General features: G+C 42.4%; 1 protein-coding gene across 2 annotated transcripts in view; it reads right to left on the bottom strand.

The window, feature by feature from the left end:
• GYS2 (glycogen synthase 2) overlaps window positions 1-15957 on the bottom strand; it is a 42100-nt gene extending 26143 nt beyond the window's left edge. The window contains exons 1-5 of one of the 2 annotated variants that reach the window (XM_063395456.1): window positions 15858-15957; window positions 14016-14241; window positions 5705-5886; window positions 3048-3239; window positions 2404-2589 (exon numbers count right to left, since the gene is read on the bottom strand). In XM_063395456.1, coding sequence (XP_063251526.1) covers window positions 2404-2589; window positions 3048-3239; window positions 5705-5886; window positions 14016-14136 — 681 coding nt within the window. In that variant the 5' untranslated portion in view covers window positions 14137-14241; window positions 15858-15957. Of the gene's footprint in view, window positions 1-2403; window positions 2590-3047; window positions 3240-5704; window positions 5887-14015; window positions 14242-14651; window positions 14877-15857 lie in introns of those variants that run through there. The other variant, XM_063395455.1, reaches the window with a different exon arrangement.
• Window positions 15958-23664: the final 7707 nt, after the last annotated feature.

The raw sequence follows: 23664 nt of genomic DNA, 5'->3' as shown, positions 1-23664 counted from the left end.
TGTTGAGGACTCAAAACAAAGACGTGAGGTTTCCTCTTTTCTCTGTATGAGCTGTGCATGCCTGATTGTGTCTAGGCACAATAATACCACACACTTTCGTTCTGTGCTGCAATCTTTTTCCTGTGACGTCTGGCATGACACATCCTGCAGATGCTGCCTGGTGGGAACTGTGTTCTAGCTGTGAAACACTGGTCAAACATGAGAGCTCAATTATACTGCAAAGGAAAACATTTATGCAATAGCACTGAAACAGGAAACCCAGCTATTTTACTTTGGAGTGGGAGGGGGTGAAATGCTCTAAAAAAATATTGTTTCTTTCAAAGATTAAACTTCAGGGAGCCCCAAAGGATCTTCTTCACTGACAAATTGCTCGCTTGACCTAAATAGTTTGCTGCTAGATGGCAACAAGAAGAATATATCTGAAGATTTATCTCTCTGTTATTTAATTACGGTCAACCACATTCAAGATCAACCTCTTGGGTGTCAACTGACTTTTGGGCCAAAGTGACCTTTTCACAGCCAAAGTAGCCCTCACTAAGATAGTTAACTTTTCCAGGAAGAGTTTTAGCATCCTATAAAAATATTAAACAATGGTATAACAGCCTGATAAAATTTTCTCTATTAGTACCTTTAAATGCCAACCCACAGAGAGTATAAAGCATTACGGGCTAGAAATCCACAATTTTCTTCCTCTAAATATTATTTACAGCAATTTAGAATAATATTTGAAATTGATACTTATGTTTCACTCGGCATATTCTTAGAATAAAATCTGAATAGACATTTCTGTATTTGTGACATAGCTGATGGTTACCAATGGGATTTGTGAGGCTTTGCAGGATGGACAGTGCCTTCACACATAAAGGTGTCCATGTCATGTGTGAACAGAAAAAATTATATTAATACTGTGGCTAGTTTATAAATATGTTAAAGTCTTCAGGTTCACTCAGATTTGAGATCATTAGCTTTTCTTTTGAGTACACAGACAAGGGTGATGACCCCAAAAAGTTATCATGAAGAGAAAAAAAACGTTGCTTTGAGGAAAAAACAGTGTTTTCCAGACTGCTTGCAGCTAACTGAACTAACCACAATCAAACCAAACCATTCTATATTATGCATATATGAAGAGACTATGAGGGGGCAGGAATGTCTGGACTCCTACACAGCAGGATTGTGATATTCATGCTGCCTTATTAATGCACCTAACAACCTGAACTAACTTGGGACACTAGGAGAGATGATTTACAAGGGGCTGGAGTGACAGGACAAGGGGCAATGGCTTCACACTGACAGAGATTTAGATTGGATATCAGGAAGATACTCTTCCCTGTGAGAGTGGTGAGGCCCTGGCACAGAGCGTCCAGAGAAGCTGTGGCTGCCCCATCCCTGGAAGTGTCCAAAGCCAAGTTGGATGGGGCTCTGAGCAACCTGGGATAGTGGAAGTTGTTCCTGCCCATGGCAGGAGTTGGAATGAGATCATGTTTACCAAAAAACCCCAAACCATTCCATGGTTCCCTGTTTCTGAGTCAGACCAGCAGCACACAACTTCTTAGGCCTTGTCTTTGGAAGACACAGCTCCCAACTGTGTCAAGCTTCAAACATCCAACAGAAAATTACCAACCATGTAATTTTCTTCACTGATTTTAGCCAAGGAAGTGCATGTACAATTCTTTTATCTACCTCTACTTTCACTAAGTGCTGGAATGGAAAAATCCCTTGAATTCAGGTTTGTCTGTGACCATATGAGAAATCGTGCAAAGTACCTTTGATGACGGCAGTGATAAAAATATTTGGGTCCTTGAAACATTGGTTTGTGTTATGCTTTGAGTGGAAAGAGAACAGTGAAAACCAAAACCAATAGACAGTTTACACAGATTCCAAGAAACACATGTGAGCCTTTTGAACTCAGAAAATTTTTCCTACATTTGCCAGTTACAAATTAGGCCTAACCTGAAATGCTTGACATTACAACTTATTACGGTTTGTAAAAATTAAGAAGCAGGTGGGGGGAAAAAACTCAAAGCAACCATCATCCACTGCAATTCCAGGGTAATTTTTCAACAGGAAGGCTATTGGTTATTTTTTCTACAGTGTTACATTAACAAAGAGTGTTGTGAGGCCATGCCTGGAGGGTCAGATGTTGGCTAGAGTTGAATAAGGTTTCACTAGTTTCCACTGAGCTTTCAGACCTGTCAGATGACACAAAAGCACTCATGCCCAGACACCTCATGATCGTACAAATACCATTTCTCATGCTCTGGAATCAACAACCAGCTGTGGGTCAGTCATCAGTCATCACACAAGACAGAAAATACAATAAATAATGTAACACACTAAAGAGAAAGGGAGCCAGGAGATGATTAGCTAAAAAAACCAGAGGATAATAAGAAAAACATCTCTTACCTGGTCCAGATTGTTGTAAAAGTCAATACTGGCTGCACACAAGTATCTCCCCAGCAGAGTTGCATGGGTGGTAAAAATTGTGGCAACGGGAAGTTTCTGTGATCGAGACAGGATTAAACCCACTCCTGCCTGCCACTCGTGGAAGTGGGCAATTATATTTGGCTTGTCATCAAACTGACAGGAAAGCTGAAAATAGAAAGAAATAGGTGAAGCATACATTATCCTGTCCATCATCCCAGCCCCAGAACTTTTTGTTTTGTTTTGTTTTGTGAAGCTTTCTGTGTACTTGCTTTCCTTCTTGTGACAAAACAGTACAATTTGAAGTGGTCATGTGCCTTGACTTCCATCAGCCCTAATCCTTAGCCCAAGAAAAACTTGTACCTCTCTAGTGCCTCAGAAGAGGCTCCTTTCTAGAGTGTCAGAGCGTTCTGGCAAGCACAGTCACTCACACTCCACACTGGGCAGCCCTAGTGCCCTTCTTCTGGATAAATATAGTTACATGACCATTTAAAGTTTAAGTTTTAAATACAAATTTGATCAACATTGAGATCAACTTCCTAAAAATCTTAGTTTTCAAACTGGAGAATAGGAACCACATCCCAAGATGGTTTTGGTCTGCAAATCTCTGCATTTAAAAACTGTACCTCTTTCAAAAACCAGGCTGTCAGTGATCCAAAAATCACAGCATCGTTGGCTTCTCGGTCATGAAAAGGGATGCCTATGTTGCTGACTTCCCAAAGTTCACCTTTCCACTTGTCCAGGTTCCAAGCTGCTGATCCTATATCAAACAGTAAGACATATGGGCTGCCCTCTATCAGCCATCTTCCAAAAAAGACCTATGGAAAAGAGGCAAGCTTAAGAAGGATAGAAAGAAAATGTTGAAGTTAATGTAAAGGCCAGTAAGAACAATGAACCAGTTTTCCTTGCCAAAATACATGGAGTAATAGAGAAGCAGAGGAAACTATAATCTTTAAGAACATTTTATTTCTAATACTTTAATTTTAAGACTTTCATTGCAATATAAACTTATTTTCCATGAAAGAAAAAAAAAGTTAGGAAGACTGCACTTGCTTGAATAATAAGGTCTTATTGAAGTATCTATGCCATTTCTTATTTTAAAATTATTATTTTCTTTCACTCATATTTGTCTCCAATCTTCTGCTATTTATGCTAGATTACTGAGGAGAGGTTTTGTAGCACTGATGCTTGATGCCTGTATCTACCATGACGTTCCTTCCTTCTTCCCAAGCAGCACAGAGGGGAAGGATTCCACTTCCATCACAGGATTCCAAGAGTAGAAGGATCTGTCAGAAGGTATCTCAATACCCAAAATCACATTGAGCTAAAAATGCAGCTTTCTTGCTTTGCCTCCATTAGTATAGTTAAACATTTCTAAGAGTATTTACAGCTTCTGTGCACTCACAGGCCTGCCCAACCCAGCTGGGCCCACACTACAGTCTGCAAAGTCAAATTATTTCACATTAAATCTGCCATCAAAACGGCTGGGTCCTCAGGGGTTGAACCCAGCCCTGATGCTACACTGAGCTGAAGAGAGGTCACATCTTGAAAATAAACAAGATAAAAGATCTTGGCCTGTTTTCACAAAAAGTACAAGGCATAATAACAAAGACAGCTTTGCTCCTTTTCACTCCTCATGTATTTATTTCAGACTGCCCAGATTTGCCATTCAGGAAAATGAGGTTAAAAAGCAGGGAACCCAGACTTCATCTAAATATGTGGTCAGGTCATGGCAAGGAACACACCTGACTGGAGATGTTTTGAAGAATTCCTGGGTCCCCTGGTTTAAAATCATCCATTGTGCTGCATAAGCAAAATCCAGACATAAATGTTAATAGGATAAGTGCAGCTCCTGGAAACTAGAGCGTCATTATTGGAGATCAAAGCTGTATTTGACGTCCCTGGGACAGATTTGCTGCTGTATATGAATACTCCAGCAGCACCATGCACATGTTGGGCTGGCAGAGGTGACTGATTCAACTGGATGCATTGCTGGAGCAACATAAAGCATTGCAATCTATCTGCCCCAGAAGTCTTTAGCTGTTTTCCAGACAAAGGAGTGTTACAGAGGCAACATGGAAAACTTGATCCATCACCTATGAAAATCTGATAAAGATGAGAAATGGCAGATTGGACCTTCCAGTTTGAGCCTGTACAATGCAAGCATCACGTCAGTGTCCCCAGAAGATACCATCCCAAGCTATGGCATGTACTCATCCAACAAAAGACATCTTCATAACAGGGCATTAGATCCTAAGAACAGCACAACTGCTCTTCCAAATTGGGACAACACATCGCCAGTGCCACAGCCGGTGGCAGCCCAAGAACTTTAGGAATTTCTATACTGAAGGAATTTCCATACTGAAGGAATTTCAACCCCCTCAGCAACAGTAAGAACGCTCCCTGCTGCTGCCCCTCGATGCCCTCCACATCTGTTCAGCACACGTTATGAGCAGACAATTTTTCCTCTGGCAAACTGATGGACTCAACACTGAGTCAGAGTGTGAGTGAGTTCTACATCTCTGATGAGGACTTCAAGAAAGGAGGTCAAATTTAGCATGAGTTACCTTCCACACATTTTCAGGTAACCAAATCTGCTTGCAGCTTAGTAACCGCCCATCAACACAGCAGATAATCTATTTCTTTTAGCAGATAATCTTTATAGGAAGAAGTTTATTCCTACTTTATTGTTGGAGAAACCGAGTCTCTGAAAGGCTATGAGATCACACAGAAAACACTGGTTAAAAATTATATTGGAAAGGGAGATGAATCCACTTCTTGTGTTGTGGTTCAACCTCTCTTCCCAGGGAACTGGCAGCTGGTTGCACTGAACTGAGGAAGTGGATTCTTTGTCACCTCAGTGCATTTCTCAAGTCCTTTTCTGTTTTTCAGCTCAATATTTTGCTACATTAGAAAAGTTGAGAGCTGAACACTCTTCTCACTCCCATGCAAGAATGTGAAATGTAAGGGCTCTGAGTAAGGTCATACTATATCTACTAAAATCTCACCGTACTTAGAGACCAGATAAATAAGTCATTAATCCAATTAAGCAGCCTTGCAGATAAATGACTGTTAAAACCCATAATTGGATGAACTGGTTCTTCCTCAAAAATAACCTTTAATGAATTGACTCTGCTGTTCTAACAGTGGATTCCGAGCCTTTCCCGTTGTGACATTGACCAGGACTGCTGTGTCAAGTGGAACGACAAGAGCATTAACCCACACTTTAATCTCCTCAGAGTCAGATTTGTTGCCCTGGGAAGCAGCAGCACATCTGATTTACCTGGCACCCCTGGCTTTTCATGGCGTCCATTGCCTTCTTAACTGCAGGGTTTGGAGGTTCAGAGAATTCCACCTGAGTCTTCACATTCTGCTCAAAATAGGGGCCAATCAGGAAATAGTTTTCACCCCATTCATCTGCTGTAGTTTTGGCTTTTGTCTGGATCACAGTGTAAATGCCTCCCACTGCAAAAGAGGAGCACAAAAACCAAAAATTAGAAAGTGGCACAGGCCACATCTAAGTACAGATCTCTGTACTTAGCTCTAACCCACCTGTGGATCAGATTCTGCTGCATCCCAAGCACAGCCTCCTGCTTTTGCTTTATTGCTACAGTTATAATTTTCAAACCTATTTTTCATCACGTGGTAAGAACTGAGTTTGTTTGACACCAGGAGAAGTTGAGAGACTGATGGATTTTATTGACTACTGGCTATAAAAATGGACTTAAACCAATTTCCTCAAAGCACAAGGAGTCTTGTTCCATTATCAGTCTTGAAGAGTTGGTAAAGTTGGAGGGAATGTAGCCTACACTGACAATATAAATATCTGTAGCATCTTCCAGCAAAATATTGTCTGCTTTAAAACAAATGAAGCCTTCAAATGTTTAAGAGAATTCAGCAGCATCCCTTGCCAGGTGAATACAGATCTATCTAGTCTTGCACATGGTGTGCAAGAATCCCTTGGCTGCTCTTCCTCACAGTTTTCCATAGCCAGCCCTGGAATTCACACACTGGCAAGGCAAACATCCCTTTGCCCCAGGGTGCCAGGCAGTGGACATCACAACACCATCAAGTCAGAAGAACAATTTGCATTCCTGAATTCAGCAAGGGGGAAGGATGGTAAGGGAAAAGAAAATCTGAAGCCAAGCAACTGCTGCACACCAGAGACAATGGGCAGAGCTCCAGCAAGGCGAGAGAGAATGAACTCAACAGGTACAAAGAGTAAAAGAAACACTACAGAAGGGATTAGTGTTCTCATATAAAATTTTCTTCCTCCACTGAATGTTGAAGCTTTGGAAATCTTTGGCAGCACTCCAGGGAAGGAGATGGTGCTACAGCCTCCAGCAGTGACATCTAAATTACCTATGGAGTCAGCACTGAAAGCTGCCAGGGATTGAGAGCTGGCACTCTAGGCTCACCCTTTTAAAGCTATTTGGACTTTCAGAGGTGCCAATGCACCATATCCAATTAAATCAAAAAACCTTGAGAAGTTACCTAATTCTCCTGAAAAATCTGCCACTGCTACGTACAATACCATGGCTGAAGTTGCTCAGCACTTTGGGAGATTAGTTCCCAGATTAATTAAACTGTATCCCCTGAGAACTACAGAAAGCCTTCTGCAAAGCCTGGTGTCTTGCAGCCCTGAGGAGCCAAATGACAGAGCTACAGTTTTAATTATGCCCCTAGAAAAGAAATTGTTCCCTTAAATGCCTTTTCTCTACAAATATCCCATTTGTTTTGAATGCTGGAAGGATCCCTAGTCTTATTATTTTCATGTCTCAGGATGGATTCTAGGTATTTACATAGACAAAAAAAAAAAAAAAAAGCAGTTCCAATCTACCAACTTCCTGAGTAGAATTAGTACAATAAATTATTACCCTGAACAATTCAAGACCTAAGAAGACAAGAATCTTACAGGTGTCTGTTCCCAAATCAAGCTGTCAGTTCCAGAGTTTCGCATCACATAGACATGGAACTGCAGAAGGAAACCTATGCATGAGACTAGTATTCTCCCCTTCAGCAGGACCAGAAACCTCAAGAAACTAATTTATAGTCATATTCTTCCATGGTTGCTTTGGATAGGGTTTTAGCCCAATCTTAGATAAGTAACACTGTATTTTCCCTCCAAGTGCCTCTGCTCACAAGCTGAGAGAGTGTATTTGAATATCGTGGATTCAGAGAAACATAACATTTTAATTATCTGAGACAAGTCAGAACATTCAGCCTATAAAGCAATAGTTATGGTGACATATCTGTTTTTATGGGGTGGTAAATTCATCACAGGAGCTTAAGGGGCTTCAATCCAAAATGGATAAATAGAAGCTTGGTAGAAATCTTAGTCATGAAACTGGCTGGTTGGAATTGGCAGGGATACAGAGCTTTAGAACGAGGGAAGATTTTAGTACAGAGCAGCCTGGTGATCCAGGAAAAAGAGAAAATATGACTTGCAAGATGAAAGACTCTAAGTACCATGATAAAGCTGTACATGCCTGGAGTGAAGCAAAGCTCCTTCCCCCATCCCAGGAGCGTGGCTCAGCCTCTTCCCCACTGCAAGAGATCCAACACTGGGACTGGCAACATAGCTGAGTTTCCACAGGCACAGATTTGAAGAGAAATGAGAAAGCTGCAGCTCATGGGCCTGGTAGAGCCTGGATCTTTGCTTTGCACAGCCAGCATCTGAATGTTTCTTTCCACAAAGTTATCCTTAGGATCCCTGTGTGCTCTGAAGGGTCAAAGATGTATGGAAGGCCTCTTATGGGGGGAAGAATGGAGAGTATGCTGTGCTCTGCTGTTGTAATCTGTTGCACAGCAAGGTAGAAAACATTTCAGGGCACTGAACTGCCTGAAATGCAATGAAAAGTACTTATGATAAAATCCAAAGAGTACATTTTAAACTCTTCAGAAGGTAACTGTGATAAAAACAGTGTTACCTAGCCCCCAGACTTGCTTTTGTCTTCCCTGTTACTGTGGAAATATGACTCACAAAGCATGTCTGTGCATAAGGTTTAATTGACAGTGGAGGGAAACTGCAAGTGAAACTATGTATGTAGGAAGTGTTGGGTGTAACTCAAAAAAGACATCTTGAGAAGAACAGAGCAATGTCTAGAATAATGTATTGACTTTTGAAATTACACTTCTCCATAGCAAGCTCAAGGAACACACATATCTTTAAAAGATAGTTTCTATATGCTCAGTTGCTTTGAATTCCCTGGAAATATCTGTGCCAGTAAGCAAAACATTACATATCCTACTGAGTAACAAAGTAGAGGTTTACACATTCACCTCACAAAATTCTCAAATCGCTTCAACATTTTCGTAAATCTTCTTTTTCTCCTCTAGGATGATATTTTAGGTTATACCACTAACAGAAAACCTTTTCAAACAACAGGGATGTACCAAAATGTTGCAAGTTTCTCTATGCTGCCTCTGAAGTTTTGTACTTTGAAACAGGGTTTAAACAAACAAGAAATGACAAGATGAGAAACAGACAGAGAATCAGTAGAGATCAGAACAAGAGAACTGGTTTGGAATATCACAGATAAGGGGAATTAGAAGTAAAATCTTGATACATGAATAGTTTAGTTTTCTGATGTTCAAAAAATGCTTTATTCAAATATATTAAGTTTTAGTAATTTAAAAATATCATTGAAAGAAATATATTTCTATTATTTCTTTTTAAAACATGCTTTTAACCTTTCCACCAATAAATGAAATCAAGTTTAGAAGGAAATCAACAACAAATCTTCCCTCCATCTATCTCCTTTCCATTCTTCCTCTCTATATTTTTTTAAGGGAAAAAATAAACTGGCACAGAAAGGGGAGCTAAGATATTTGGGAAAGAAGGATTTTGTTAGTTTAAAGGAAGTTTGACCTCTTTAAAAAATAGAAGATGAAACCAAAATATTTTCTCAGAAAATATTCCACAGAATTATTTTAAAAGTCTAAATCTTTTTATCTATGTTAACACCACTATGAATTTATCTAAAGGAGTTCTCTGCATCACTGCAGCTTTTTCTATTTTCCTTGTTTCAAGTCCTGCTGCATTATTTTTTTTGTATATTTAAAATCCAAGCAGCAGTTAGAGCTTGTCCTCCCACCCACCCCACACTGCAGAAGGACAGAGGGAAGGAGCAGCAGAAATCAAAAATGAGGGAGAGAAATAGGAAGTGAATTAGGGAAGTGAGACAGAGGTAAGTAGAGATTGTCACTGATGCTTTCCCACACACCTTTGCCACACAGGGAGAGGATCAGGATGATTCCAGAGCTCTGCAGTTTCTTTGCTATGTCCTGACCAGGCCACTCCGAAGGCATTAAAGGTTCCCTGAGAACCATGAGAGCCACAGGATCCACAGGAGCAGAGTGAGCCCAGGCCCAGGATTCAGACTAACTTCACTGCCACAATCACTCATTACATCCCTTGTTTCACCCTTCCTCAGAATGAGTCTTTGATCTGCACAAGTGTGATAAAAGTTTGGATTGAACTTGTTTATAACCTTTGATTGGAATTTGATTGATTGACTGATTGATTGTCTATTGAGGTACCATCAATAAAATCAGGTCCTAAAATGTGTCAGGTGAAGAGCAACCAGCATCTTCAGCCAGCAGATATTTTTCCTGTGGTGTTTGTGGCCGGGACTCTTCAGAAGACAGATCTCCACATTCTCTGAAATTCTGACATTCCAAATATATCCTGAAATAATAGTGAACCGCTGAAATTTATGACAGATGTCCACAACTGAGAAGCTATTTCTGTGTGCATCATCCCCAGTGCACAGGATTTCATTTGATTGATTTGACATTGATATTCCAGCCCACTCTATAAACACACAGAGCTCTGAGGCTCAGCTTATGCCAAGTTTATGCCAGCACATCCCCACTCCCCAAAAGGTGTTACTTCAGCTGTGTCACAAATTGCAGTGATCACCTTCTCCCAAGGAAGTTTCATCATGGGAAGGCACAGAGGAGGTAAAATGCTGGTCCTACTGACTTCAGTGGATTCAGGATTTAATTTCCAAAAGTCCAGTTTTTCACCGGAGAAACTGAACCAAGATCTCTGCTCCAGGGAGAGCTGAAACAAGTTTTGTTTTTAGCACAGTCTTCATTCCAATGGGGATGGAAAAAAAACCATTTGAGATTCATCTACCAGTGATTCTTGAGCTAATCTGTTCACAGCTGAATGATAACACAAGCTGGCTGTTTGCCCAGCATTTTGAAGCATTCTTCTACTTTCTATCTAAAAGCTGTGAGTGGTACAGCAAGGGATACTAATCTAAATATCACTGGAATTATTTTCAAGACATCTTTCTAGAGGAAAGAGCAGATCTTGAACATTCTCAGCCCTTCTAACTAATGTGTCAGAAAACCCACTACAGGCAAACCCAACCTAGGCACATAATCTTCATAGCTTGGTAGCCTCTTCTTTTGTGCTCCTGATTTAAAGCTTTTATTGGTCTTCACACTTGGAGGGAAGAAACCAGTCCTTTTTTCCACAGCAATGTGACTAGACCTGGCCTTACTAGAGCCAGGAGATGATGGCCAGGAGAGAAAGGAATAGTTTAAAATGCTGATGTCTCCCACAACTATCACCAGATTTGTGGCACTGCAGTGGGCTGGGACCCTTCACTGCCTGCAGTTCTCCCCTTCTGCCACAGAAACACTGTAGATCCACTTCACACAGGATTTTGCCCATCAGTGAAAAGCCAACTAAAGTGAGGCAAATCTCACAAAACAAACTACTCGTTTCTCATTTCTTTGACAAAGGACTTTCAATGCCAGAGGATTTCAATACTGTGTTTGGTTTAGGTGGCAAGGTCCCTCTCCTGTGACTTGGGGGAAGAGTGAGGGAGAGTGACACTGGGAGATGAGCCTTTTTTATTTCCCATTTTCCTCCTTCAGCTACCTTATCTTTGCTTGTTCCAGACAGAGAAGAGTGAGAGCAGCAACTGAGAGGCCAATATTTTCCATGTCAGAGGTTGTAACTTAGCAGAGGCTGCAGCCACGACAGAAAATACAACAAGGAAAGATGGAGAAGTAAAAATTCTGCCTTTTTAGAGCATGTGTTAAATGATCTGTACTTAAAACAAAAGGAGAGACAACCTCCCTGTTCCAGCTGCTGACAAAGAAGAGATGAGACTCTGGAAATAATGGATTCTTGTAGATCTCTGAGCCCTGAGTTCATACAACCATCTTGTTCTTCCCTACAGCTGCACCTCATGCCTCAGTAACAACCAGCACCATCAGGGAATTCCGTGGGCACACGAGGGCCCTCTCCCTCTACAGAATCAGATATTCCTCAATTTGCAGGACCCCCTCACCATCCTCTGGCTCTGAAGAGGTTCAGCTCAGCACCTGTAAATGTCATTGTTTACGGTGTGTGGGGATGGATACTGTGAGCTCTGCTACCACCTTCCTCACAGGAAAGAGGAGAATTCAGCCTGACTGTCAGTGACACGAGACACATGGAGTGATTTCCAAACAGCAGCACTGGCCAAGGAGGACATGCACCCAAGCACCTGATGATGCACACAAAACAAACACAAAGGCTGGGACTTGCTCCTGTGGGCAGCAGCAGCTTCACACCACCTCAGAAATGCAGGCCAAGTTCAGGCTGAGCTCCTCTGACACACCTTTGCATTGCCAGAAAGGAAGAAAGAAGCCTTGTTAAATGCTCAAAATTAGCTTGTCAGGCAATAAATCCAGCTAATGTTTATCTTGTCCTCTATGTTAGAACATATACATGAGCACAAACACTAAAGTATGCAGCAGAACTAAATCTCTGTGTAGTCAGCTTATTTCATCAAATAAACAACTCCTGGTAAAGGAGCTAGGAAATATACAGTATAAGCTATTATCTCCTAAGCCTATATATCTTCTGTGATGACTCTCCCTGTATTTTGCTGTCTACTCTCTCTCACAGTGCCTCAACATTTCCCTGTCACCACATGACTTAGACATTCAATTGCCTGGAAGATACAGAAAAAAATCCCAAACCCTCAGTATCAAGAATTTGCCAGAAAACTAGGCTGAAACAGGCTTATAAAAGGGGGTTTTGCACAGATGTTTCTAGTTGAAGTTGGTTAATGGAAACTTTGCACAGGGTCAGATTCTAATGAAGGAATTGTTTTCCATGCCATGTTCCTTCAGCCCTGTCTGAATATATGGGCTTGGAAAGTGGTGCAAGCAAAAGGCACCTTATTTTTAAACACACTGAATAAAATTGACTTTATTAAAATTAATTCTCTCATAAAATGTGTGAATAGTAAATTTTAGCTGTGTCAGTGAAGTCAGCCAGAGCTCCATGGATAATTAAATGATTCACTACATTTTGTACATGCTCTGGGAAAATCTAATTGGGTTACCTCTTCTTAAATGTCTTGTGTGATATCTACAACCACTGGGCCCAGATGACTCAGAAAATATGTATGCTGTGGAGTTCAGAGAAGTTGGTGAGAACTCCTGAATTTCCTAGATTTCTGCTGCCATCTGCTTGCCAGAGCCTCACTTATCATGCACACTGCAAAAGTGAATGCTGTGTGCTCCGAGTTGTGGCTTTAGAAAATTAACTCTCGGAGCTTGGTGAAAAATAAGCCCACAGAGATTCAAGCTGCCAAATCTATTCTGTCCCACCTCTGGGTATTGAAAGGGCTGACCACCCTAAAAAGAGCAATGTAAAACAGCAGAAATTATCACAGAACAGTAATAGCAGTTTCCCCATGGGGATAAACCCCAGGACTGCCCATTCCTCTCTCACACATTTTCCCCTTTAAACTAAATTCTTAACAAATTACAGATCCCCTCTCCTGATCAATCTCTGTTTATCTGCCAGGACAATCACACACACGGGGTCAATCATTTACTCATACTAACTCACTTCTGCAGTGAAAATGGAAGCTTGCAGAACCACACCTACCTGAAAGGGGTTGATTTGATGAGTGAATTAGAAATAGAGGCAGGAGGATTTTTGCCTGATAAGCAGCATGCCCTTTGCCTGACCAGCAGCAACCAATGAACAAATGAAGCCCCTGTCTGGCACCACCTGTGTTTGCAGAGAGCAGTCCAGAAGAGTTTCAGCTGGCACACAAAGGCTGCTGGTCATTGACTGCTGGGTTTTATTCAGTGGCTGTGACACAGCTCTATTCATTTATCCCCCTTCTGGGCCTGGCCTCCTCTCCACACTGCTCTAGAATGCTGAGGGGGGACTGTCAAACTGCTCTGCATCTGATCTCTGCTGTACAGCTCATTTCAATGCATAACATTCGCAAGTGAATTTGCATGGACGACAAAACCTAAATATGTACAAAGCAATGTGTATATATATCTGCACACTCAGACTTATCACTCAGATGTTCAAACCCCCTCTCCCTGGTGGTGGAACAGGAAAAGGCACAGAGACATCCTGGCTCTGCCCATCCCACACAAGCCCAGGCAGGTGCAGCCCACGCTCAGCATGCATGATTACACACCTGCACTTCTTCCAATCCAGCAGCTCTGCAGCCTTCTCCAATCCCCCTGTGAATGCCTTTCTTCTCCAGCCCTTCATCCCTCCCTCCACTCCTGAGAAAACAGCAATACTAACCCCCAAGGGTGGTACAAACCTTTGTTGGTAACTTCCCAAGAAATTTCAAAGAGCAACAAATCCTCCACAGGCAGGTCTTCGTCCTCACACTGAAGAAGCCCATTCAGAGAGGTCATGGACAGGGATCTCCCCAGTGGCATTTTCTTCAGTCCTTGAGTGCTCACCACAGGGGCCACAGCAGTCAGCAAAGGTCCAGGTCCTGTGGCAGTGCTCTGCAGTTCTGGTTAGAGCAGCCTGCCTGTGTGCTGGGATCCCAGGAGAAAATTATTCAGATAGCTGGGAGCTAATGGGTTTAAACTGTCTGACCACCAGCATTAAATTGGCTCAGTGAAATCCTCAGGGCTTGAGAAGCAGCTGCTGGGAGAGGTAAGAATTTAAGACTGACCTGAGAAAGGTCTCGACTGTTTTGGGGCCAGAGCTCTTTCTTTTTCTTCTCTCAGAGGGAGGTAAAAAATGGTTTTGAGCTCCTGAGCCCCAGCATTCAGTATCCAGCAGCACCTCAGGAACAGTTGACATTGGACGGTTGTAAAGTCAGCACCGCCCTGAGCCAACTCCAACACGGAGGACACTTTGAGTTCACAACCTGATTTGAGTCCAGCCCCTGAGTCCTCCCCTCGAGATACACCCTCCCCTTCCACCCCTGGAGGTTTCCTACCTGCTGGCCATCTGCAGGAGTTAGAGTAGACTCATTTTGCTCAGTGTTTCTTGCCAGGTTAAATGCTGTTACCTCTTTTTCAATTCAGCAGTCTGTAAGCCCGAGTTTACCTCATCTACTACCTCCACGATTATCTCCAGCTCTGTTTCCAGGATTCTGCAGCAGCTGTTGGCTGCTATAGCAGCTCTGCAGCCCTGCCAGCTTTTACAGAGCTACAAAGGCTCTATCCCTGTTTTGGCATGCACTCTGCCCCTCCTTGCAGTCCTGTCCCTGATTTTCCACCTAGCTGTTTTTTTCCCTATGCCACAGGTCTTTCCTGGCCTCTGGGCCCGTGTCCTCCCCCTAGGGAGCTTAGTGAGTACTAAGTCAGGGCACAGCATGCCCCTGTCCTCCCCAGCAGAGAGCTGGGATGCTGCAAGCAGTGCACACACCTCCGCAGAGACGGTGGTCCCTGACTCACAGCCTGAGATCCTCACAACTCCCCAGAGCAGCTGCCTGCTTGCTAGATGCTCATATTACACATCTGGTTGAGAAGCCAGTGCTTCTGGGACAGCTGAATCTGATTCTGAGCTTAGAGCACACCTTGCCCAGAACCCACAGTTCAGCAGGGAGCAAACTCCAGGACATCTCTGGTCCCATGAGAATACCACTGCACCAGCAGGCACAGAGGGAAAGGCTCTGAGCTCATCTAAGGCAAAACAAGTCCAAGGCAATTGGTTTAGGAGACAGGAACCCATCAGCATAGAAGTCTCTTAGACATAATACCTAATGCATAGCCTAGCTAAGCCTGCCTTAAAGACTACCTACCCCCCCTCAAAAGACTTGCTCTTCCACTTCCACACTCTGTGCCCTCTCTGCATTCAGGGCAGTCAGACCCACCCCTGAGCTGGTGGATACAGCTCACTGAAAAAAAACCTAAGGGTGCAGAAAACTTTTTTTGCAAAGTTAAGAACTGGAGTTGTCTCAGAAAAGAGCCTGGTGAGAGGCCAGGGAAAGATTCAGGGGTTTATTGTCTGAGTGTCACTTTTTCTCAGTGGTTTGAGTTGCCCTATTCAACAGTTTCTAAAAAAAAGGCCTGGCCAAGAATCATTCTTTTTGGAGCAGCTGTGGCTTTTACTACCTGGAGTAGGTAGAAACCAAATCATCCCATAGGTTAAAAAAACACATGTTATTTAAAAGAAAAACCAGTAATACATTAAGGCTCACCTCATTTCTGAATATCAAATCTGCCCAAGTCACACTTCCACGCTTTTCCTGGGACATTCACGCTGCGGGTGAGGCCTAAAGCTGCCAAGGTACACAAAGGCCATCTCAGGTGAGGAGTGGAGAACACAAAACAAAGCAGCTGCCCAGTCCATCCCCCTCCCTCAGATTTTCCTCACTCTGTGTAAATGAATACACAGCAAAGCCGCTCATTTTAAAGGAGACAGGGGGTGCAGTGAAGCCCTGGCACCCCTCACTGCCCATACCAGGAGTGCTCACCCTCACTGTGAGCAAACACCAGGAGCTGAGCTGCCCCCAGGGAAACCTGAGCGATCTGTGGCTGTGGGGCCCCATCCCCACTGCTGGCTGGGTACCACTGTGCTCTGCACAGCTTCACACAGCTCTCAAGGTGCTGAAATCAAAACTGCTCACACCAGTTACCTCTCCAGGGACCACAGAATCACAGAATTGGAAGAGACCTTTAAGATCTCATTCCACCTCCTGCCATGGGCAGGGACACCTTCCACCATCCCAGCTTGCTCAGAGCCCCGTCCAGCCTGGCCTTGGACATGGCAGGGATGGGGCAGCCACAGCTGCTCTGGGCACCCTGTGCCAGGCCCTTTCAGCTTAAAGCCATCACCCCTTTTCCTGTCACTCCAGGCCATTGTAAAAAGTCCCTTTGCAGCTCTCTTGTAGTGTCCCTTCAGTCCATAATAAAATCACCCCAGAACCTCCTCCAGGCTGAACATTCCCGGTTCTCTCACCCTTTCCTCATAGGAGGTGTGTTCCATCCCTCTAAGAAAACCCTCTAGCAGTGGTGTCAGATAACCAGTGGCACTGGTTCACTGACATATCACTGTCCCACAGCATTCAAAAGCCTGAAAAGCATGCAAATATTTTTACTACAATGAACAAAAGCTGTAGCAGCAAATTTTTCAACCTCCTCACATAGTCTGTGGTTCTTGAGTGTCATGTTTTTCCAGCTTCTGTTTGTAATAAGATGATAATTGTTTCACTCTTTGAATTTGAGAAAAGATGATATAATTCCTTAAACCTTGGTGAGTGAGTTAGAAAGAATGGTCAGATACTATGAGATGATTTCACAAGTGCTGGCCATGCCATCCTTGCGTGAATCTGGGAGTAATTCACCTTTGGCAGTTTGGAGATAATGAAGTCTTTAACTGATAAAAAGTGCTCAGTAGCACAGTGAACATCAGCACTCCTTCATGTTCTGAGTACATTTCATCCAATCTGCATGTCTTTAAGAGGGAGGGTTTTTTTCACACAATCCCATCCCAAATCTCTGCTTTTCTGTTATTTGTGAGGGAAAAGTATTTGAAGTGCCCAGAAAAGACAAGCTCCAACAGATAGTCCAGAAATTTTCAACTGCAAATGCTCTTAATTGCTAGAGAGCAAAGGGCCCTATTCATTATATTTATGGCCTGCAAGGATTAACTGTGGGATATCTGGGGTGCAGCTGGAATTATCTGGGTTTAGGGCCATAAAAGAGGTTGTGTGTTGCTGTGCACGTATAGTAAGACAAAATAAAAGCTCTTCAGAAGAAAAGCTGAATTCTGACATTAAGAAGGGCAACCTTTAGCTGTCCTCCATGTGAAGTGCAGTGAGGTGCAAGTGCTGAAAGGGACTCTGCTGCCCCTAGAACAATGTGTCATTTCTGTCACAGAGGCAGGGAAAGGTTGTGACTATGATCATCCAGTTTGCTCCTTTTTCACCAGAGGCCAGCTGCTGAAGTGGGGAGATGGAAACATACCAGAAAGACTAGTTTTTAAAATATAACTTTGATTAAAATATTTCCCAGAAATCTGGAAACCAGCGAGACTGGTTTTGAGTCCAGCCTAGCTTCTCATATTGTTCTTATCACAAACTATACAGATGCCCTTTGGTAGTACATTATTCACTGTGTTGCAATTCTGCCAGACACCAGTTGTTACCCCACCAAATTCTTTTTCAACCCACAGAAGTGAAGTAATTTTGTTTGCAAGAATACTGTACAATAAGAAGGCTGAGTTTGCAAGGTCTTTGAAGAGAAATATATAAAGTGTGTATTGTTCTTCCCAATTTTCCTAGAGTTCTCTGGAGAGAGCAATGCAGAGACAATGCTGTGCATTCTGCCCTATCTAAATCTCATTTTGAAGCTGTTACCTCTAGGATGTTTTCTTGTCTGCACATTTTGATCCAACTCCTATTTGGGTAGAGCAAAGTTTTCTGCAAAAATTAACTCAGTATTATCACTCCAAGACATGAGTTGTGGATGCTGTCTTCATGCCACAGTCCTTCCACCAGAACCACTCCAGATAACCCTTTTTTCTTGGAATATCAACCTCAGTCTCCCTGGCTGCAGGTGAGAAGGTGCCTGTAGGGAAAGAAACACTCTCCATGTGTGGAAGTTTAAGAGGAAATAATTGTCTAGGACTGGCTGGCTCTGAACAGAACTGTGGTTTCCAGGTTTGCCTAAATTAACTGAGGGAAAAAAAATACATGGATGTTAAAAATGCTCATCGACATTGAGTCAAATTTGAGAGGAGGAAAGGACGGGGGTTTGTAGCAGTCACTGATGCACACACACTGTACTTGTGATACAGAGCAGTAGGTGGCACTGACGGCATTCACATGAGTTCTCCAGTGTCCCTGTCATTTAGTCATTGCAGAGTTTAGGGAGTATCAGCGAGGGGCCCAGAAGTGCTTGCCTGGCAGCAAGTTCACCTCATTCTAGCTGAGAAGTGATCCCTTTGTTCCTGTCCTGTCTGTGCAAGGCCGAAAAATGCTCCAAGTCTCCCACAAGTGGAGAATTTTCCTTCCAGTTGGAGGACAGGCATGCAGAGTAATCCTGTGAAATGGCCAGGAGGAGAAGGGGCTACAAAACATTTGATGGGACACCATGGATTTTTCTCAGTGACACTTGGTATGTTCTGCCCCAAATTAGGAATTTGGGAGTGCATGGACTCCAGGACACACCAAAGCAAAGACATTCCTATCAGCTGGTCTGAGACGCTGACATTCCCAGCTCTGCAGAATATTTTGGCCTCTGCTGTTTGATCCAGGAGTGACAATGAGAGCCATCCTGCAAATACCAGCTTGCCATGGGCAAGTTTAAGGTTAATCTTTTTGGACTTGGCTTTGGAAAATTATGCCAGAGTAGTTTGGCCACTAAGCTGGATCCTGCAACTTGGATAAGCATCAGAATGCCACCATCCTATTTGAAGTTTAAAATAAATGCTGTGATGAGCAGGTATCCCTCTGAGGGACAGGACAGCTCAATGCATCATCCATGTTACAATTCATGTAGGCCATTTTCCCATGTGAGCAGAGATTTGGGAATATTCCCTTTTGCATAGGAATTGCACCTGAAGTGATCTCCTGGCACAGGAAGGGCATACAGCTCACATTCTTGGAGAGGGAGCAGTGTCCCTGTCTATCTCCAGACAGGCACTAGGCATTAGACACTAAAAAAACCCCACTAATTCTACTGGGAAATAAATGCACAGGCACATGCAAACAATTTCTGAGAGACACTGAGACTTTCTGTTTGATGTCTGATATGGTGGTAATGTGAAAAATAAAATGTAAGACTATTAATCTGTTTTGCCTCTTTTCTACTGTTTGATGCCATGCCCCCATCTATAAATTCAGACTCATGTACAAAGACACAAACACTTTAATAGATATACACAAGTATTTGCTTTGATAATGATTTATTTCTTAAGGTCAGCACAGTGTTTGTATCATATTTACCATGGGAGTTTGTCAGTATGTGGGTGCAACTTGTATTTTCTCCTTAACTAAAAGTTATAATCACAGTGAGCTGGAAGCCTCACTTGCTTAATAACATAAAATCATGGAATGGTTTGGGTTGGAAGGGGCCTTAACAATCACCCAGTTCCACTCCCACTGCCGTGGGCAGGGACACTTCCCACTATCCCAGGCTGCTCAGAGCCCCATCCAGCCTGGCCTTGGACACTGCCAGGGATGGGGCAGCCACAGCTGCTCTGGACAACCTGTGCCAGGGCCTCAGCACCTTCAGAGGGAACAAATATCTTCCCAATATCCAATCTAAACCTGCTCTCTGTCAGTATGAAGCCATTGCCCCTTGTCCTGTCACTATTTGCTCTATATGCTCTGGAAGTCTCTGGTCTTGTCCTGACTTCTTTGCTTTTTTTTTCTTTTTCCTTTCTGTTTCATCTAAGTCAACTCTTTCCAGATTTGTTTTTTGTTGAGATTTTTGGGGTTTTTTTTTTGGCTGGGTTGGCATTTTTTTTCCTGATAAAAGACTAGGTATAAATTCTTATTACATCTATTATCTTGAGTGGCCTTGGAGGAATTGTTGTCAGGGCTGGCAGCAAGTGGCCACTACATTTTACGTCTCTGGCTGTAAACCAAGGTTTTTATGCTTTGAAAGACTATGCTACAAACAGAGGTGCATTGCTGAGAGAGGCATCTCCATTCATTCAGCTGTGGAAGTAGAGTGAGGACTTGATAAAAAACAGGCTATGCCATGATAACCCTTCAGATTAAAAATTAACATACTAAAATTTATCCCTATTCAACAAACCACTTAAGCATAAATCCTACTCTGTGTAATAGAGGCACTTGAGCTAAGGTCAGTGTAGTCTTCTTTTCTCCCTCCTTGAGAGCCACTCTACTGATTTGAATGCCCTTGAAGTATATTTAAAAAATCTATTTATGCTTATTCTTCTATTTTCCAAAAAACCCAACCCACCAAACAAAACCTTGCAATGTGCAGAATCAAACCTGTACAGAAGTAATGTTAAAATTATTTCCTTCTGTACAGCAATTTGCAATGGGAAAAACAAACTCAGAAAAATGATCAGAAGTTCAACAAATACTCTTCTAGACTGATCTTCAGTCAGAGCATCAAGGTATCAGGGACTGCTTTTGTGGGTAGGAAAATCAAGTTTGATGAGGTTCTTGGACTGATTCCCACTGATACTGGGAGAGCATTCCAGTCTCTACTACTGGTGGAGACTGCTGTGTGAACAGAGACTTTGGAAATAATTCCATTTCTGTCTTATTGCCCAAAATATACAATTAGCATCACAGAGAAAGCTGTATCTCAAGCAAAACATTTTTTTTCTTTCCTTTGTATATTCATTTAGCACATCTCACAGAGCAAGAATTATCAGTATTCCCTTCCAGAAATCAGTGTTGGTAGGAATCCACCTCCATGCTATTTTGACAGATTTTCTGGATTTTTTTTACCTCAGGTATTGAATGTGTAAACACACCTAAACAATGTTGAAAAGCTATTAAAGAGAAGACCATAAAGAAGAAGGTGTTTACTCAGAAATCTTACTTTGCATAGCCACTGCCTGGTCCTTATTGTTTCTGTTTGCAGGTAAATTATTCATTTCAGGCACTGAGCAAATCCAGCCCTCCTGAGCCTGGCCTCTCCAACAGACCAATCCAAGTTAATGATTTGCACAACTCCCTTGCTGGCACAGGGTAACAGCTCACACAGCAATGGTATCTCAGGAGCAGTTCATAAAAATGTAGCACAGCACAAGGATTGGTGTGAATTTTAGAAAGGCCCTGGCTACTGTAGTCTGAGAGGCTTTGGAGGTTTTGCCTTGCATAAGGCTGGATTTACACCCATGCATTAGGGGAGAAATGTTTATAGAAAAAAGCCCAAAATAAGACATTGCCCTGGAAGGCCACAGGGGCACAATGTAAGGACTTGACTCCTAAATGTTTCTGGGCTACTCGTCACACTGACATCAAGGAGTTCAGCATCCACATTCCACTGAAAATTTGTGGCTTAACTGTTCTGAGTTATACCTGTAAATAAGGGGAAATAGCATTTCTTTGCAGCACAAGGCTAACATGAAGTGTGTAAATACAAGGTAACAGGAACTCAGTGAGCAACTGAAGTCACCTACTTACCATAAACCACAATTTTAAGTTAGCTGGTATGAAAGTCACATAGGCACTACAAACCTTTAAAATACACTTATAAAACATTTTCATCCCTCTGCAGCTATGTGTACTTTTTAACACCATCTCACTGCTTAAACGTGCCTTCAATTCCCTGCCCCAATTTTATCCTTTGACTAATAAAAAAAGTACATGATTTAACAGTAAAAGTCAGTAAACCCCCTTGTGTCTGTTGTCTATCAACATGTACATTTGCAGGGTAATCAGACTGACTTTCTGCTCCGTAGCCAGTATTTGTGCACCTGCAAATGCAAGGGGGCCCAGAGCCTCATGGCAATTAAAATAACATTACTGATCTTACCCTGTGTGAGTGAGCAGAGGAGGTTGTCCTCAGTTTTCTCAAGTGTTTCTTCTTGCTGGCTGCACTACTCTGTCCAATAGCTCCACACTGTTCTCTGTTGGACCAAGGAGTGACCAAGGTACCTCCTGACACAGCCACACAAGAATGTGGCTAAAAACCTGTATTGCCCTTCTTGGGATAAAACAAGAACAAAGTTCATGTATCAATGGCCTGGACAAAAGAAAGCATACAGAAGCTAAACATGAGCCTATTATATTTGGATAATATGTCCTATAGCAATATTGTTATTTAGGAATTTATATGGTTGATACAAGACTAAATTGTGGATAGATTCCAAGTAACAAGAGGTGATAGGCTGGTATTGTATAAACACACACAGAGAACCTATTCTACAGCCATGCAGCTGCAATGAAGATAAAAAGATTGTGTGTGGTAAGATTCCTAAGAGAAAATAATCACAGTATCATTGATGTACTTGCACAGGGCTTACAAACATCACTGGATGCAAGTAATAGCTGGAGAGCCTATTTATAAAAGCTTAAAATCCACTAACCTAGAATACTCATTCCTATTTAATCCTCCATAACACCCAGGATGCCTATTCACTGCTGCCTAGATTTTTTAGAATTTTTCTTCATGATGTCATATCCCCAAAAGCAAAAATTGAAAAAAAAAAAAGTAGAAAGAAAAGGATAGTACAGTGAGGAAGCTGATGTGCAAGAAAAGTTCTCACCATGCAAACCAACTTTTTTCTTTGTTCCTTCATTTCCCTCCTTCACTTGTATCCACTTAAGTCTTTTAACAGAACAGATTTTGTCAAGAGCTCTCTGCTTGCTTAATGTCTAGGCACTAAAGATCTTGTTATGTTTGTGATCATTAACAAAACAAAAACTCCCCTGTGGACCTGGAGGGGATTGAAGTAGCTGACAGACACAGGTGACAGAACCCTGACTTATGCTCAAAATGTACCTTTGGGTCTCAGTCTGCCAGCCACAGAACAAAGTCTGATGCTACATTTTAATGAGGGAGGATGCAATCAGTGAAAAATCCCATTTACTGTAGCCAGGTGACCTCCAAAATCAGTATTTAACACTGCCAGAAGGGGAAAGGGCTCACTCCCTGTTTCCTGAGACAGCTGATGCCTCTTCACACACATCAGTCAGGAATCCTGCAAGAAAAGGTCCCACAACACAACTTTGAGTTACTTCATTGACTGAGAAGAATATAAGAACAAAGCCAGGACTGTGCAAGGTTCCTGTACTAAATGTGCTCAGGTGAATTTTCCTACTGGCTGTGTCCTGAAAAGAGCAGCACCTTGTGCCATTTACCTCCTAAATCCAGCTGATCATAAACAGTTCTTAGCAGGATCTTTAATCCATCCAGGTGTGGAAAGCCTTCCAGTAACATCTCCACACCAAGCTAGGAAAACAGAATACAATTTTCTCCCTCCTATTGGCAAAGAAGTCTGGAATTCAGCCTGTAACTAAGAATAAAACATCTTCCGAGGTCTCCCTGGGATACCCTTTGTAAATAATGCTG

Source organism: Prinia subflava, chromosome 4, assembly GCF_021018805.1.
Source record: "Prinia subflava isolate CZ2003 ecotype Zambia chromosome 4, Cam_Psub_1.2, whole genome shotgun sequence".
Taxonomy (NCBI): domain Eukaryota; kingdom Metazoa; phylum Chordata; class Aves; order Passeriformes; family Cisticolidae; genus Prinia; species Prinia subflava.
The sequence above is the reverse complement of the archived record's forward strand: the minus strand, read 5'-3'. Positions and strand labels throughout refer to the sequence as shown.